Source organism: Sapajus apella, unplaced genomic scaffold (genome assembly GCF_009761245.1).
Source record: "Sapajus apella isolate SASKATOON/1434 unplaced genomic scaffold, GSC_monkey_1.0 scaffold16, whole genome shotgun sequence".
In the NCBI taxonomy this organism is placed as follows: Eukaryota; Metazoa; Chordata; class Mammalia; order Primates; family Cebidae; genus Sapajus; species Sapajus apella.
This window is the reverse complement of record NW_022436956.1, coordinates 27,636,289-27,656,287: the sequence shown is the minus strand read 5'-3', so window position 1 is coordinate 27,656,287 and position 19,999 is coordinate 27,636,289. Positions and strand designations below refer to the sequence as shown.

Genomic DNA, 19,999 nt, shown 5'->3' with positions numbered 1-19,999 from the left:
ATATAAAGTTAGCAAGTTATTCCAAGGTAAATGTTATGAGACAGAGCAGAACACACTTATAACTCTACTCTCTCCACAGGGTAACACCTCAAAAATAAATTAAAACAACTGTTTAAAAGGCACACTTGAACAAAGGAAATCAGAGAAGACACAATGACAAATCTGATCAATCTGTAAGATCTGACTCATATGCTAGAAAGTTCGCTAATACCTTGAGGAGGAGAAAGAAGGTTAGCAGGGATAGCAAAGAAGAAACCCATGCTACACTGCAGATACTTCAAAAGGCTCAGGAGTTGGTGGCACCAAGTACTTATGGAAGTAGAGGTTAAGGTGTGGCTAAAAACAGATGACTTAGAGGAAAGCCTATTAAAGAAGCAATTAACATGCCAGATCACCTCCCCGGCATCAGAAAACCAAAGGATTATCCTCTGGAAAAGGTAAAACAAGGTATCTGAGCTAGAAAACCAGATACAGTTGAGAGTTTACAGTCTGAAAACAGGGATGTTATCAGAAAGGTTACTTAATGTCCATCCATTGTTCAACACTCTGCCGCCTCCAGCTTTCTTCCCCCATTCAGCTCCCAGAACACTGGCAAGCAGACTCAGTCGGGAGGAGATGGAGATGGCAGAAAGAGTATTTTCTGAATATCTGACTAGCCCCAAGAGAAAGACCTAAAGGTACTAACACTGGCTATTTCCTAACGAAATGGCCCCACATATCACTCCACATTGAAATTCACTGTACATAAGCATCAGTGACCCTCCTTTTTCCCCACCCTACCAATTTGGGATTTTTTTTTTTTAACGGGCTTACAGTGTTTGACTACAGCATATGTTCAAGAAAATTTATAAAAATGATAACAATAAATTTAGAGGAAACCACGTTTCACTATATATTTAACAAAACCAGCAATTTGGATCTTATTTGAAATCTGTGATTACTCAAGTATGCTATGCTAAATCATCTTTGCATTTTCTGTTAAATAGGAAATCTAAAATTTCATTTAAATATGACTAGATAATGGTGATTTTTAAAACCACTTGTAAGAAGTGGCTCCTGCATTACAACATTTGGCAACAACATTTTGTACAAGTCAAATCATTTTTTTAATATATTCAATAAAAGAGGTGAATAATCAAAGATATTCACTAGGGTAGAATTAATTTGACTTGTTGTACATATTGGAAAGTAAAATAACAACAACAATGGCAAACTATACTTCTCCAAGGTAGGATTCAGATGTTTCATTAGTTCTCTAACCTACGATAATTTATAACTTCTAACAATCATTTTCCTTTCTCACAAAAAAGGAGCTATAACACCATTATTTGCATAAAACAATTTGGCTTTTCCTCTCTTTTTCCATTTTCCACAATGTATTTGGTTTCCAAAATCTGCTAAACTATAATGTAAACTATACTAGAAATGTATCATACATTTATGGCAGAATTAATGAATTGCCTGATCTCTTCATTTCTTACAGCACCTAAAATATTATATTCATGTATTCAGTATCTGCTAAACTGAATAAAAATCTTCATCCACTTAAACTGTTTTCATCAAGCAGCTTAATTTCTTGTAGAAATATAAAACATACATACTGCATTCCTAACATTGCTTAAAATATTTTTGGCACTGCATTTTGCTCTAAGTTAAATCAGTTTTATACGTGCAAATTTTTAAAAGGCATCCCGGAAACATTCTAAAATAATTCTAAAAACTGAATTTCCATACTTTCCACCTTAAATTACCCATTGGCATTGGCATCCACTACAGGTATTGATCGACTTACCACCTCTGCAACTTACGACCATTCAACTTTACGACCACAATTGCCAGCCACGGCTGCTCCGCGTCTGGCAGCGCAAACGTTGCCCAGCTGGGCGTACGACAGTGTGGACCAGCTTCCGGCAGCACTACCATCTCCGCGTGCACCATTTCAACTGTACATATAGCCTACTCAACTTACAGCCAAATCGTGTTACGACCGGTCCGCGGTCCCGACCGTGGTCGTAAGTCAAGCACCAGCTGTACTAGGAAAACCCAAACTTTCACTCAAAAACATATATTCTTACTTTTGCTTCGTTGAAGATGCAATAAAACAATCTACCCTTTTAACTTTAACAGCATAAACTTTAAAATTATAAGACTAAATTTCATTAAATGCCATCAAAACATCTCTTCTTTCGACATACCTAACAGCATGGTGCAAAGACTAGTGATCTCCTGTGCAGTGCTAACTTACAGTTTTCATATTTCCTAATTAAGGCTCCCCATGGCCCCTATTCAGCTGTCTGGCATTAGAAAAATAAAGAGTTTTCTTCCTTTCTTTCCTGATCATTATTAGGTCTTGAAATAATTCAGCAACAATTTCACCCATGTTGTGCCTTTCACTCTCTTAAAGCCAGGCACAAAAACAAGTCCCTGAATCCAAAAGGTAGGCCAGGTTATGAAGAAAAAGGAGCAGAAATTAAAGCTAGTAACAAAATCAACACAAAAACACAGCAGCAGAGAAAACTAATTCTATTACAGGAAAATACGGCAACTGCTAAATATAAACCTCTGACTCCTAAAATTTCTTTTCATTAGCTGAAAATGTCTTTCTTTTAGCTGCAATTTATTGGCTTACTGTGGTAAGAATGATTCCTTCATGCTACAAAAGAAGTGCTGAAATATTAGACTAATTTTTTTAAGTAAAAATAAATATTACTTTGTCACAGTTTATTTTATAGACAAAAGGTCTCAAAATCTTGAGTAGACAAGGGAAACAAAATGCTGGAAACATCATGATCCACAGATATATACAACTGTGAAAACACACATGTTAAAATCAGAAATGGAAATCATTAAATGAAGGTATTAAAGCCTATTGGAATTTATCACAATAATTTACAAAAATTGTTCATCAGTTTTAAAATGATAACGAACATTTATCATGCTGACCTGGATTTCCTCCCAGATGTCTTCATCCAGTAAAGTAGCTGCTCTATGGTGCTGCAAAGGGACTATCAGGCAGTGCCCCTCAGTGAGAGACTGTACATTGGGTAAACATAAATAAACCTATAGGGAAAAAATTCAAAAGGTGAAATGTTATTGTTATTTATTCTCAGTTGTAACATATGAACCCTTAGTAGAAAAAAAAATGATGAATATTTAATGAAGAATACTTATGAACTGTTTTTGTAAATGTTAATATTTTTAAAGTTATTTAATATTTTTAAAGCCATCAAGATAGCTTTTAACAAACTGTAAATTTAGAGCATAGATCTCAATTTTCACCATTATATATCAGACAAGGATTAAGATTAGGCAAAGAAGAGCAGAATGAATGATACATTATCCTTAATCTGAAGAAGCTAGATACTTTGAAAACCCTTGAAACAACACAACTTTCACAAAAATAAAAAGACCCAAGGCCTAGTAATGGTATTCTAACTGATGCCTACTTATCAGGCCTTCCTTGTCTGATTAGCTGAGAAAAAGAGAATTAACTCAGCTAAGAGGAAGAGGAAATGATCCCAGAATGGCTTTACCGCTCTGCTTATTTACATACATGTATAACCTAAAAACTGGTGCTATTTTTCCATTATACACAAACTGTATATCTTTTAAAAAAGGGTTAATCAGTATGTTTACAGAGAACAAAAGCATTACAAAGGGCTTTATCTTATTTCTGTTATATTTTGCTGGGTTTTAGCTAGAAATAGTTTGCATGACAGACATTATTTAATAGAATAACTCAAATTTTTCAACCTTCACTGTAACAAAGTAGGAGTAGAGTGGATATCTACCTAAAATTACAATAAAATCACAACCATGTTCATGAAAAAAAGAAAAAGAAATCAAGATTAAGGGCCATGGAAATGTCTGTAGACAACTTATAAGACTTGGCAAATGAAACATTTAAAGACATCTCAGAATTTTCTACATAATTACTGAAATAGAGTCAGGTACAAGTGTCACCGATAGGTCAATTAAGTTGCAATAAAATTCATTTTTAAAAGCAGTATAAACATAAAAATCACCTAAAATTGGTATCAAAATCAGTTTTTCTAAACAAAAACAGACACATAAAAAATACCTAAATAAATTAGAACACACAAAAAAGCAATACTTTTTTTTTATTTGACAGACAGCAGAGCTACCAATTGAATAATCAATAATTATTGAGGGCCTATTACATGCCAGGTAGTGTTGCACATGCTAGGGAATCAACAATGAGCAAGGACACAAATCCCAACCCATAAGGAGCTTATGGAGTGCTACAGATTGAATATCTGTGTGCCTCCAAAATACATATGTTAAATCTTAACACCCAAGGTGATAACATTCGGAGGTAGGAGAATTTGGAAGGTGATTGGATCATGAGGGCTCTGAATGGGATTGATTCCCTTATAAAGAGGCCTCAGGTAATGTGCTTGTCACTTCTACCATGTAAGGACATGGCAATAAGATGGCTGTCTGTGAACCAGGCTATGGGACATCACCAGACACTGAATCTGCTAGCACTTTGATCTTGGACTTCCCAGCCTCCAGAACTGGCTTCAATAAATTGTGTTACTGATGAGCAACCCAGTCTAAGGTATTTTTTTATAGTAGCACAAACTAAGGCATGAAAGAAGAAAGACAAATAAGCAATGTAAATGTAAAGTAAAATGAATAATATTTCAGATGATAATAAGGGGTACTAAAAAAAATAAAGCAGAAAAAGGTATACACAGTGTCTACGGAGATGTTAGGAAGCCCCCCTATAAAGTTATCTATTAGGGTAACATTTGAGAAGATATGTGAAGGAAGGAAGGATATACACAGAAAGAAGCCCCCAGACAAAGGAAAATGCATGTGAGGAGGATGCATACCAGGTACGTTCTCCAGATGGTCAGACAGCCAGTGTGGCTAAGCTGAGAAGATGAGGGGAAGGCTCACAGACAGTGAGGTAAGAGGAAGAATTGGGCCTGTAGGCCTCATAGGCAACGATAAGGATTCCAGCTTTCGTCTGAAAGCCAGGTCCGACTAACGATGACTTAAAGTCAAAAAGATCACTTCCTGCTGTATAGAGAAAGGGCAAAGGAAAAAGGCAGAAAAACCCATTAAGGAACTATTACAGGAGTCCAGTAATAGATGATAATGACTTGAGCCAGGGTGGTAGAAATAAAGATTATGAAATGTGGTCAGAACAGGAATATATTTTGAAATACAGCCAACAGAAGTTAGAAATGGACTAAAAAAGAGGAAGACTACAGAAGGGTTAATATTAGCTTAAGATAAATAAATGTGGAGACAAGTATTAGACCTTTACCTAAGTTTGAGATGTTTATTAGGTATCTAAGTGGAAATTAGGTTGGATATATAAACCTAGAATTCTAGGAGATATTTGGGTTAAAATGTAAATTTGCTAGTAGTCTATAAACAGCAGTCATGAAATGAACAGAACATCTCAAGCAAAGATATCTCTATTACAGCTTTTTAAGAGAGTGCAAGCAAAAATTCTGAAAGTCTTCTGTAGCAGACTGCACAAATGCATCCAGTTATTCACTATTCCATATACCCAAACCCTTCACAATGTTACTCTGTAGCTCCTTCCATCAAGAGGTGGAGTTGCAAACAGGCCTTATGATTCATGAGAGCCAAAAGAATATGGTAGAAGTGATGGTGGTCAGTTCCAAGTCTCTGCCTCAAGAGGCCTTGTGCACTTCTGCTAATTCTCTTGGAACAAGCCTAGCTCCCATGTGAAGTCTATGCTAGCCTACTGGAAGATGAGAGAACATATAAAACAGAATGATTTAAATGTCTTAAGCCACTAAATTTTGGTGTTTTGTTTATGTATGAATACTAGTATATCTCCACTTCCCCCCTTTAAAGGGATGAATGGAAGACTAGATAATTCTCAGGTCTAATGTATAAAGTCTTTACTCTCCTAAGATCTGAGAGTAAGGGCAGCACCCATTTCAGACAGCTGGTATTCCCAGAATGAACCATGTTGTGTATACCTCAGTGTCTTTGCTCATGTTGTCCTGTATTTCCCATATACTGAAATTTATCCTATTCCACCATTAAAATGAAGCACAAGACATACTTCTTCCAGAAAGCCTTCCTTGATGCTCCATAGTAACTTAAATATTCCTTCTTTGTGTCTCCATAACACTTTTGCATATATATCACTGCATTAAAATTTATCTGTTTATGTTTGTCTGCTTCCCATAAAGCTGTAAGCAACTTGAGGTTTTAGGCATATTTATATTTCTAGTACCTAGGACTAGAGCCTGACAAACAGGCTGATAAGTGAATGAATACCTGATAAGTGAACTAATTACCAAAGAGTTTTTGTTTCTTTTTCTAAATCAAATTAAAAGCAATGACTAGAATCATGTAAAAATATCAAAGAATGAACACAACTCTTATTTAAGTTATAACTGTCTACATAAAAGTTGAGAAAGAAACTGAGAAAAATAAATATAATTAGTTAAGATGAATTTTTACAAATTATTTTTGAATGGGATCTTGACATTTATCTTTTTGTTAAGCATGAAGGAAAAGAGAAGAAAAAGAAGGATAAAAAAATAAAAGAAGCCAAAATTGACACTGATGAATTAACTACTTCAACAACCTAAAGATATTAAAGATCACGGATATGTGTACATACATGTATGTATACAATAAACAACATAAATATGTATATGGATGTTTCCCAAACCATAAGTTCCTGAAACCAGCATTCATTCAACTTCTTCCACTTTTTCTCACTGACTCCACTCCTGCCTTCTTTCTGCTTCATCAATGCTAAGCTCATTTCCTCCTCAGGGCTTTTTACTGATGGTCCTTCCTGAAACATTATTCATTCCTATCTTCATATTACTTGTCCTTCCCATTTTATATGTCTTTACTAAAGATCCTTACAGAAGCCTTCCAGACTACCGTGTGAAAAAAATACCCCCATCATTTTCCCCCATTTCTTCACTTTACTTGCTTTATGACAATTAATTCTTTCAAATCAGGGCAATTATAACTTTATTTACTGCCTATTGCACTAGGCATAAGGTCCAAAAGTCTATCTGATTCTTGACTTTTCCCCAGTGACTAATTAGGGTATGGCATATATTAGGTACTGTTCTGTATAATTACTTACTTAATATAAGAATTACATCAGTAAGTATTTATTGAAATCAATTAGTATTATTATGTACTACAATCAGGGCTAGATGCTTGGTATACAATGGAGAGCAAGAGTTATCGCTATCTTCACAGAGCTTAAAAACTATTAAGGGAAAGACCCAATAAACAGGTAAAACAAAGAAAATAACTTCTTCAAGTTATTCTATGAAGAAACAACAAAGCTCTATGAGAATGTAAGTAAAGGTTAATAAATACTTCTTACCTTAACACCTATTGCAACAATAAGATGCTTGGGAAATTGAGAGCTGTCAAAACAATACAGACATTTTTCCATTTGTGCAGCAAGACTCCGATGCTCAGCAATAGCTTTTTTCCACTGGTTCTCTTCCTCTTCACCAAGACGTTCTCTCTCAGCTGCTTTGGAGGCAAACATGTCATCCAGGGTATAATAGTCTCCATCTGTTTTTCCCATAAGCTGAAAAACCAAAATAACAGTAATGAAGAGTAGAAGGTAGTGATTAAGATTTCATTGTACTGTGGTATCCTAAATCCATATCTGTAACTTCTATGATAAAACTCACACATTTAAAAGAAAAAAAAAAGATTACTATTTAAACTTGATCTTCTAGAGTCAATTATCATCATAATCACAGCTAAAGTTGACTAAATATTTACTATATACAATTCTATATGATTTGTTCATGTTTTATACTCCTATGAGGTAGGATCACTATCATTTTCAACTAATAGATGGGCAAACTGAATCACAGAGAGGTTAAGAAACTGTAACTTTAAAAATTCACATAAACACTATATATTACATGAAACTTTTTTTTTAACCACATCTCCAGGTACCTTCTCCATACATCCCCTAACATGAACTACAGACAGATTGATGCCTTCAAAATACAAAAACACAAATTTTATTTTCTTATTTTATGTACCTCCTTATAATCCTCAGAGTTCTATACTGTGTACAGAATTAATTTCAAACTCTTGAACTTGAAAGCCAACAAAATCATACGTATAGAAAGTCATAATGGTTTAAAGCTTAGATTCTACAGTCAAAATGACCATGGTGAAGTTCTCTCTCCTGTATATACAACTTTGAACATATTACTTAATTTCTCTGTGCTCTCTCTATGCCTTATTTCCTCATTTACAATGGTTATAACAACACTGCCTGAGTGTCCCTTATTCAAAATGCTTGGGATCAGAAGAGTTTTAGATTTCAAATTTTTTCTGATTTTGGAATATTTGCATATACATAATAAGATATTACAGGGATGGGACAAAAGACTAAAATGAAGTTCACTTATGTTTCCTATATACCTTAAATGCATAGCCCTAAGGTAATTGTATATATTTTTAATAATTTTATGCATGAAACACAGTTCATCTATATCAGAAAGCAAAGATTTCATTATGTCAGCCACCCATGAGGAATTACAGCACATTTACACTTATGTATACCTGCTGTATTGGCACAGGACTGCACAGTTACTCTGTCCTTGGCATCCTCATTTCCTGACAGGCTGTCTCATCAGTTGTAGTATTTCTTCCTGGGTCAACCCTTGATGTTTAATTGTACTCTTTTTTCAATCTTAGGGTAAGATTTAGCTGTCACTTCCATCAAAGAAACTTCATCTTGCAGGCCCTTCCAATGCGTACTTACAATGCTGTCAGTCTCAGGATGACTACACTGTATCATACTCATTAAATTGGCTTTTTTTTCCCCATTATACTACATTCTACTAAGTGTAATAGAAGTATTAAAGTACTAAATGTAATGTAAATTACTTAGTGTAATGGAAGTATTAATAAAGTACAAAGTATTAAAAACAAAACAAAACTACATTTTATCATCAAATATAAAGCAATAGCAAGATGCTCGGATGTTAGCAGGCATTTTAAACAATTTGAAGACACAGCAATTCTATTCATGTCAGACAAAGTAGATTTCATAGCATACAGTATTATGAATGATAAAGGGTCACCTGATAAAGGAGTTATAACATCAAGAGGACATAACATTCTGTAGATTACATAAGTTGAAAAGAAAAATTTTAAGAGAACATAACAATCCTCAAGTTTACGTAGCTAATAACAGAGATTCAAAATATATAACATAAAACCTGATAGAACTGCCAGAGAAATAGATAAATCATAACTGTAATCAGATTTTAAATACTCCACTCTCTGTAATTGGTAGCACAAACAGAAAAGCAATAGCTACGCAGACTTGAATACACTCTCAACCAACTTGACTTAATTGACATTAATAGAAATTCTACCCAACAGCAGCAAAATATACATTATTCTCAACTGTACATGGAACATCAACCAAGATAGATGACGTTCTGGGTCATAACACAAGTCTCAATAAATTTAAAAAGACTCTAGTAACTTAAGGTATGTTCTCTGAACACAATGGAATTAAATTAAAAATCTGTAACAGAACTATCTTTGGAAAACTGCCACATACTTGGAAACTAAATAGTGTACTTCTAAATCACCCATGAAACAACAAAAAATTAAAAAGGCAATTAGAAATGAATTTAAACAGCAAAAGACAAAAATACGACATACAAGAATTTGTGCAATGCTGCTAAAACAGAATTTAGAGGGAAAATTATAGCATTAAACATCTGTATTAAAAGACAAGAAAGTTATCAAATCAATGATGCCAACTGCCACCTTAAGAAACTAGAAAAAGAACAAAAAATAAAATCCAAAGTAAATAGAAGAAAATTTCTTTAACGCCATCACTGATAGGTAAAAGGATTATTACCAAGGTATTTCTTAGGGCACACTGAATTCCCTGCTTCTACTAGCAATTTATTTTTTTCTTCCACATTGTCTCCATATTAACTCTTGCATACTTCTTGAGTTTTCCAGGTTTGTCTATTTATGTAAACTGTATTGCCTTACAAATAATTGTTTTAACTTTATATCCTCATCTAAACCATAATTCATTGCATTCTAAAAAAGCATCAGAACTGGTGGACTAATCATTTTCATGAATAAGCGTCCAACTACATGCTAGATATTAATATAAAATTTAAGTATTCTCTAATCCAAATATTTCTGCAACACAGAAATTTATATTCGCATTTGACAGATCAAAAATTGAGGCTAAGAGAAACTACGTAACTTAATCAAAATCACACATCTATTAAAGGACACAACCAGGAATCAAAATGGGTTTGTTTGACTACAAAATGGCAGAGTGTCTCGCATATAAGTGAGGCTTTCTCCCTTAAGAAATCAATGTTTGAAACACAGAAAGGTTATATTGTGAATATAGTCTATGAAGCAGAATAAAGAACTAGAAGAAAACTTATCTCAACTAGAATAAACATACCAAATCAAGTTAAGGTACTTATCAATGGGAACACAGATATCTAGTAGGTATTTATCTCATCCAAAATATATTAACAGGACCACAATATACATTTATACATACATAACTGGGCCTTCATATGATATAACCCATTGTGTTTTTGAAAAGATCATAAATGATCAGACAGAACATCCAATTCAAATCAAATGTTTTATACATGGAAGATGACATTTCTACTCTTAAATCTAGTTTTCATGGATGTCATCGAACCTCTCTGATTTACTGTTTGTACTGAAAATGATACAGTCTTGCCAATTAAGTCTGACTGATGCTTCAACACAAGGGAAATATGGTCCCCACTGATCCAAGAACAATTAATTCCCTCCTCCTACAGCCTCGATTTGCATTTTTACTCATTATCTTTTCTTTGGGCTTTGATACAAAATATTTTTAACTTATCAATCATGTATACCTCTTCTATGACCTCCAGCCTACCATATTCTCATTAAGTGACAGTTAACCATCAACATTTTTTAACAGACAGACTGGTAAAAGATAGTGGAGAATGTACTAAACATTAGATGGAAAAAGCGAACAAAATTGCTGGATGAAAGGAGATAAACAAAGAAGAGTGGGGCATGAAAATAAGCCTCTTCATCATTTAGACAGAATCCTTTTGTGTTTTCTGGTACACCAGAAACACAAACTGAACAACAGTAACTTAGCCATTTCATACTCACTAAGATGGCTAGACTCATAACAAGTGTTGTCAAGCATGTGGTAAAATTAGAACTCTCATACACTGTTGATGGGAATGTAAGATGGTGTAGCTGCTTTGGAAAACGGTCTGGTAGTTCCTCAAACAATTCAACATAGATTAATAAAATAGGAAACATATGGCTTACAGGGGTATCCAATCTTTTGGCTTCCCTGGGCCACAATGAAAGAAGAACCAACTTGGGCCATACATGAAATATACTAACACTACCCATACCTGATAAGCTAATTTTTTAAAAAATTGCAAAAATCTCATAATATTTTAAGAAAATTTACAAATTTGCATTGGGCTGCATTCGAAGCCGTCCTGGGCCACATGTGGCCCATGAGCCATAGGTTAGACGAGCTTGGGTCACCACATGATGAAGAAACTCCACTACTAGGTATATATACCCAAGGAAAATGAAAATATATGCCCACACAAAAACCTGTACATGACTCATTATAGCAGCATTATTCATAATAGCCAAAATGTAGAAACAATCTAAATAGCCATCAAATGATGAATGGATAAACAAAATGTGGTGCACACAAGGCAGTATTATTTGGCCATAAAAAGAATGAAGTACTGATACTTGTTACAACATGGATGATCTATAAAAACATTATGCTAAATAAAAGAAGTCAGTCATTTAAAAAAAACACTCTTCTATGATTCCATTTCTATGAAATGTCAAAAACAGGGAAATCTACAGACAAAATAGATTAGCAGCTGCTTAGGGCTTAAGAAAGAAGAATTGAGAGGGTTAGCTAATTTTAATCTGTATTTTTTCACTGTCATCAACTTTAACCATGAGTAACCGCTTTTAGTCAATTCTGTGAGTTTGTCCAGCAAAATATTAAATTCAAGAATGGCCTTAGGAACCTATGTAATTGTAGTTGGTGTCAGAAGTAAAGGTGGTCTTGAGGACTCCTCAAAATCATGTTTGGCTGGATGGTCAGGGACTTAAAACACAATTAGAGAACTGAGGACAAGGTGGTCTGGGGAAAAGGTATGCAAACAGAGTGCAAGGATACTCATGTCCCACATGACAGTATTTATGCCACTAGCTACGCCTACCATTGTCTCAAAGCTTGTGAACAGCCATGCATCGATAAAAGTTACACATGAGCTCACCATGGGCTCATGTGTAAAGCCAACTGGGCTACAACCACTGATGAACACCCAGTCTGCCAACAACAGAGACCAATAATGAGCCCCTGATATGATAAATCTCCCTAGAGGGATAAGGCAGCCACCTGGCCATCAAGGTGAATACAACAGACCGCTTCCATCATGGATGGAAATAGTGCTTTCTTTTTACTGGAATAGATACTTACTTTGGATACGGCTTTGCTTTCCTGGCATGCCATGCTTCTGCCCAAACCCCCATGATTCTGAAGTAGTTGGCTGCACAGAACAGTGAACTGTCCTTTTGAAGATGTAATTACAAGTACCAGCTAGGTGTGCATTCTTTGTAGAGCTGGACTATGTCTTCCAGGACATAGTATATGCTCTAATTCAGCATCCAAACAATGATGATCCAAAATTAGGATCCACAGGTCTGGGAATCTTAGGGAAAAATAGGAGCGACTATTACCCTTTGTGATAAACTAGCAAAATTTTTGCTTCCCATTCCTGTTACTTTAAATTCTACTGGTCTAGAGGTTTTAGTCCCAAAAGGAGAAATACAGGGCCAGGCACAGCAGTTTGTCCGTAATCCCAGCACTTTGGGAGGCCAAGGCAGGCGGTGGGAAGATTCCTTGAGCCCAGGAATTCAAGACCAGCCTGGGAAACATGACAAAACCCCATCTCTATTAAAAAATAGAAAGAGAAATACTTCCATGAGACACAACAATGACTCTGACTCACTGAACTTGAAGCTGGGATTGCTACCTGGCTGCTTTGACTCCTCACTCCATTGAATGATAAGGCGTTGTATTGGCTGGAGCAACTGATCCTAACTATCAAGGGCAAATTGGATTGGACTACACAACAGAGTTAAGAGGAAATATGTCTGGAATGTAGGAGATCCTTGAGTACGCCTCTTAGTATTCTCCTGTTGCATGCATAGATTGTATAGTAATGAAGTCAGGGCATTTAGAGTATCCATCACTCAAACACCGTACATTGCACCCATTAAATAATTTTCTCATCATCTGCCCTCTTCCCACCCTCTCACTCTTCTGAGTCTCTATTTTCTATTATTCCATACTCTACATCCATGTGTATATAAGATTATTTAGCTCTCAAAAGTGAGAACATCTGATAATTTGTCTTTCTGGGCCTGACTTGTTTCACTTGAGAGAATGGCTTCCAGATTCATTCATGTTGCAACAAAAAAACATGATTTCATTCTTTCTTATGGCTGAATAGCATTCCACTGTGTATATACCACATTTTCTTTATCCAGTCATCTACTGATAGACACAGGTTGATTCCATTATCTTCACTCTTGTGAACACTGCTGCAATAGACATACAAGTGCAAGTAATTTTTTATATAATGATTTCTTTCCCGTTGAGTAGATACCTAGTAATGGGATTGCCGAATCAAATGGTAGTTCTACTTTTAGTTCTTTGAGAAATCTCCATACCGTTTTCCACAGAGGTTGTACCAATTTTTACATTCTCCCCGGCAGTGCATAAGAGGTCCCTTATCTCCACATCCTCACAAGCATCTGGTTTTTAAAAAATTTTTAATAATAGCCATTCTGAACGATAATATCTCCTTGTGGTTTTAATGTCCATTTTTCAGATGATTAGCGATGTTGAACATTTTTTCATTTACCTGTTGGCCATTCACACAACCTCTTTAGAAAGATATTTATTCATATCCTTTACCCACTTTTTAGTGAGACTACTTGTTGTTGCTGAACTGAGTTCCTTGTATATTATTGGATATTAGACCCTTGACAAATGCATATTTTGCAAATCTTTTCTCCCACTGTGGAGGTTGTCTGTTCACTCTGTTTATTGTATCTTTTGCTGCATAGCAGCTTTTAGTTTAATTAACTCCCATTTGTCTTTGTTTTTAATGCTCATGTTTTTGAGGTCTTAGTAATGAATTATTTGTCTAGATCAATGTCCAGAAGAGTTTTTCCTAGGTTTTCTTCTAGGATTTTTATAGTTTCAAGTCTTACATTTAAGTCTGTAATCCATCTTAAGTTGATTTTTGTTTATGTAGAGAGATATGGGCCCAGTTCCATATTTCTGCAGAGGGCAAACCAATTTTCCCAGCACCATTTACTGAAAAGGGTATCCTTACCCTGGTGTATGTTCTGGTCAACTCTGTCAAAGGCCAGTTGATTCTAAATATGTAGCTATATTTATGTATTTTCTATTCTGTCCTATTGATCTGTATGTCTATTTTTTATGTCAGTACCATGCTGTTTTGATTACTATAGCCTTTGCAGTATAATTTGAAGTCAGATAATGCGATGCCTGTAGCTCTGGGTTTTTTTGTTTGTTTTTGCTTAGGATTGCTTTGGCTATTAAGGCTCTTTTTTGGCTTCATATGAATTTTAAGATTGTTTATTCTAATTCTGTAAAAAATGATGTTGGTATGTTAATAGAGATTACAATCAATCTGTAGATTACTCTGGCCAGTATGGAAATTTTAGTTTTATTAAGTCTTCTGATCCATGAGCATGGATGTTTTTCCATTTATTTGTGTCATCTACAATTTCTTTCACAGGTGCTTTATAGTTTTCCTTGTAGAGATCTTTCACCTCCTTGGTTAAATATACTCCTAGGTATTATTTTTTGTAAATGGGATTACCTTCTTGATTTCATTCTCAGCTACACTATTATTGGTGTATACAAATGCTACTGATTTTTGTACATTGATTTTGCATCCTGAAACTTTACTGAATTTTTTTAACAAATGAAAATGCAAATACAGCACATCTAAACCTGTGAGATACAGCAAAAGCAATGCTAAGAGAGAACTTTGTAGCATTAAATGCCTACATCAACAAAGTAGAAAAAATAACAAATGAATAACCTAATGTCACACCTCAAGGAACTAGAAAAGCAAGAAGAAATCAACCCAAAATTAGCAAAAGAAAAGCTAGATCAGGGCAGAAATAAATTGAGATCCCCCCCAAAAAATACAACAGATCAATGATATAAAAAGTTGTCTCTTTGAAAAGATAAACAAAATTGATAAACTGCTAGCTAAACTACCCAAGAGATAAGAACCGAATAAACAGAATCAGAAACGTAAAAGCAGACATTACAACTGATATCACAGAAATACAAAAGAGCATCAGAGACTATTATAAATCAACTATATGCTCACAAAGTAGAAAACTAGAGGAAATGGATAAATTCCTGGAAACGTAAAACCTCCCAAGACTGAACTACTGGCCTTTCTTCCCTTTCCAACAACTCTTTCAAATCAGAATTTAAGTATTTAAGCATGCGAAAGATTCTTCTATTTTGAAAATTTGTCTGGCATACACATCCACTTGCCATCACACTAACTACTAAACTTCATGAATAAATCATATATAGAGGAGAATGATACAAAGATATCATGATTTTATTAAACAGTAACTGACAACTGATAATGAGTGAGGTGCCAAATTATAATTGATACTGAGAATACAACCTTGGTTATTTTAAACTGGCAGACTATGTTTTTCTAATTAGCAAAATTTTCCAAATAGCTAAGAATTTACCATTTAAATATAAAAATATTTCTTTTGTAGCCATTTTGAAAGGAAATATTCCCGAAGTGTTTATAAGCTTTCCTGCCTTTTAAAATATAATAAATGAAACTTTAATCTTTTCCTGATAATACACAATAATTACCGTGATAATAATGTGTCATAATTCAGGAATGGTGCTTTAGAATGCGAAGCGCATTCAAAATCAGGAATGTAAAAGAAGACATTACAACTGATATCAAAGAAATACAAAAGAGCATCAGAGACTATGATGATCAACTACATGCTCACAAACTGGAAAACCTAGAGATAACGGATAAATTTCTGGAAACACACAACCTCCCAGGATTGAACCATTGGCCTTTCTTCCATTTCCAGCAACTACTCCAAATCAGAATTTAGGTTGGCCAGAATGTAACGCCAGTTGTTCTATGCTAACTATATTGCAAGAGTTACATGGCTTTTTAGTTATACATTTCTCTCTTCACTATTTGTGCTCTCCATAAAGTCTGTTGTCAGTTCTTATTGTCATAAGCTCCTTGTGGTAGTCTGTTTCTTCACTTATAATTTGGTGCTTTTATTATATTTCTTTTCTAAAACTGGATAACCAACACATTAGAATTATTTATAATATAAAAGTAGAGCTTCAGAGGCACCCTCTCTAGGTAATCAATAAACAGTTGTTACATTTGGAGCAAAAATAGAAAAGCTAGTCTACAATCCATAAACATTTGACTAGCACCAAGAGAAGAAACACAAAATGCCATATTTTTTAAATCATAATGACAAACCACAGAAAAAAAGATACACAATGCTTGTCTTATTCTCTGGCCCACAGTGGCATCCTAGCTAGAAGCAACTTTTTGAATCCTGCAGCTTCTACTACCAATTCTCATTTGTATATTGCATTATTATGGTATCAAAATATTCACAATAATTTATTACTGGAGGAAAGTAAGGACATAGATTCTATATATTTTCAAAATTAATTTAAGATTTAAAACCCAACCAAAGAAAATGATTCCAACAAGAAATTATTTTTCAAAGTGGAACTAGAGCCAACTGCCAACTTGATAAAGACACAGAAGAGCAAATAATGATGTATTAAGACAACATAATTAAAACTGTGGTGTTATTCTTCACTTTATATATTTATACTATCTGAAATGTAATATTACCTAGCTCTTTTACAAATAATTAAAACTAACTTTCAAGGGTTGTTTGTTTTTTTTTTTTAGAGACAGAATCTCAGCCTGTAGCCAGGCTGGAGTACAGTGGTGCAATTGTAATATGACCTTTTTGATACAGTTAGAAATATACCCACATTTCAATTATTCACATAAGTGCCAAATAAGCATCCAACAAAGTCAACAGTCCTTTGATACTCAGCCTACTAATGATTAAATAACTACTAAGTTCAGGGAAAATCTCAAGTAAAATACATCCTACTACAGGAACTCTCAGGTGACATACTGTATTTCTAAAAGCTGTTCTTCTATAAAATCAGGCACCACTGCAATGCTAAAAAGTTAGCAGCTAAATAGATACACTCAATTAATCATGCTAACTAACCAAGCCTGTTTAAGAAAGAGGGGAAGGGAGTAAGACAAGACACACCAATGGAATTTCATTAAATCACATAAAAATCTTGTGAGTTATCATGACATGAGAATCAAATTCTTTCATTTCCTTGAGTCCCTTAAGTTGATTTCTCACTTGCCTTCACTGTCCCTCACAAAACATTTGAGAATTAAAACTAACATATTAGAGAGATAAGTTTATGCACAAGAATGAGTCATCCTTTCCTAAGAGATTGTTTACTGAAGGAAAAAAAAATCAGCATGGTGTTGGAAAAAGAGAATAAATCACTGAGGTTGAGTCACAGAATTAAGAAAACCTCTTCTTAAACCCTGAAAATGGAAGTGGATATTTCAGATGCCATACATAAATAGCATGAGATCTGACTTGTCAGCAACCAAAATCTAGGATGGTTTTTAATTCTATACTACTCTCTTACCATCTAAGTAAATAAAAACAAACTTTAATGTTAGCTTTGACAAACAGGTGGCAATGTTTTTCATTGGAATATGTGTATGTCCAAAAGAACTGGGAGCATTATAAGTAATTCCTGTCATCCTTGTCTTGTAATATAGATAATTTAACATTAAACTGAGAGACATAAGTACTTTTCTTCATTTTACTCTGTATAATTCAATAACTTTAAGAAAACTATTTAACAAAAACTATTCTTTTTTGAGAAAATTGGTATTTCATGATTTTAAGATTTCTATTTTCTATCTTTAATGTTATTATTGGGTCATGCATATTATGCCAAGATGTATAAAAATTCTACTTCCTGCCTGAATTCCTTGTTAGAAAAGAGATAATGATAGGAATTAGAAGCAGGACTCAAGACTATTCTCCAACATGACATTGGCTTATGTGTAATTTTATATATTCAATATTTAAAGTAAGACATGAATTACAGACTGATTTTTTTAAAGGGGCTATTAAAATGTTGCTACTTTTATTTAGGCATGCTAGTAATATACTCATGCCATTTGTTAAGCATCTGAGCTTCTAGTTATACACTAATACAATATAAAATATACTGAAAGAATATCACTATTTTTGAAATTTTAAAACGTCTATATTCAATTCTTGATTCTGTGCACTAAAAATTAATCACACGTTCCAGGAAACCTACCCCAGGATCTGATTGTCCCTGGGACCACAGTTCTAGATGATAAAACCTGAAAATGACGATTTCTCTACAGCTCAGTGTTGTCACCACTTTGAAATTTTTAAAAAGTGGAGAAGGCTGACAAAAAAGGACAACAAAAATAAGAGACGAAAGATGGTACCCCCATCCCACAGCCAAGACATCATTTTATTCATCATCCTTTTTTTGTGCTTGTTTTTTAAATATTATTGTTGCAAAATCAAAACCACAGGCATCAGTGGGAACAACAGACTATATCTAAATTTTCTAAGCAATGTTGCATAATAGTGAAAACAAGGTTTCTGGAATTCCATGCAACTGACTTCAAGTCTCAAATATGAGATTCCAGAAAACAAATATTTATTGACTGCTATTATGTGTTAATGACTATACTAGATAGGATATATTGGTGAGCCAATGGCATGAACCTTACAGAACAGGGGGAAAAACACTACATAAAGGATTACTCAAAGAACTGTCAAGTTAGGGCTGTGATGGCAATTTGAGATGCTAACAGAGGGACTAAATAACTCTTCCCTGAAAGAGTTACTATAAAGATGAGATTTGTATGAATCTTCTGTTTAATCAACTAGATAAAAGGGGATAAAAGATGGCAAAACAAAAAAATAGCAGAAACAGTATATGCAATCTGTGGAAGGAGAAAGTATATTCATTTGACAAACTGAATGCAAGTCACCATGGAGGGAGCAGAAGAAGCAAAACAAAAGGGTATGATTCAAGACGAGGCTAAAGAGGTAGTGGCCAGGCCATTCGAGGTCTTGTTAGGCCACATTAAAAAATGTGGTGGTTAGCTTAACAGCAATAGAGTACATTCAAAATGTTTTAACCTAGGGACTAAAGGAGAATATGCACATTTTGAACAAAAAATTATTCTGGTTTCAGGGAGATAGAGTTAAGAAAGAAGTGGAAGTTAAGAAGGAGTGCTAGAAAACTAGTTAGAAGGCTATTTCCTAGACCAGATAAGAAACAATAATTGCAAGGACAGTGTGGCAACAGGAACAAAGAGAAGGAGGCTGACAAGATTGGTGACAGATTGGATGTGGAGAACAAGGGAGAAATCATTCTCCCTCATCTGATGACTAGAACCTTTCTAATCTGAGTTAGATAGTAGTACTACACAATGATATTGGAAATACTGAAAACAAAGATTCTTAAAGAGATATGTGATCATGGGCAAGCTACTGAATATCTCTGAGCATCAGTTTCTATTAAATGGGGTTATAATACCACTGCTAAGAGATAATTATAAGTATTATAGTATGTAAATGGTCTGGCACCTAGCAAGTACTCAAAAACTTGTAGTTATTACTATTTTCTCGCAGATTCTCACAAGACTATGTTCACAAATAAGGCAATTTTGCCTCCTGCCTG

The 19,999-nt window shown here is 34.4% G+C and overlaps 1 protein-coding gene across 3 annotated transcripts in view; it reads right to left on the bottom strand.

Moving 5' to 3' along the window:
- Window positions 1-19,999, bottom strand: part of CWF19L2 (CWF19 like cell cycle control factor 2) — a 112,767-nt gene that overhangs the window by 18,671 nt on the left and 74,097 nt on the right. For all 3 annotated transcript variants that reach the window (XM_032285700.1, XM_032285699.1, XM_032285698.1), the window contains exons 13-14: window positions 7,376-7,588; window positions 2,944-3,060 (exon numbers count right to left, since the gene is read on the bottom strand). In XM_032285700.1, coding sequence (XP_032141591.1) covers window positions 2,944-3,060; window positions 7,376-7,588 — 330 coding nt within the window. The remainder of the gene's footprint in view (window positions 1-2,943; window positions 3,061-7,375; window positions 7,589-19,999) is intronic.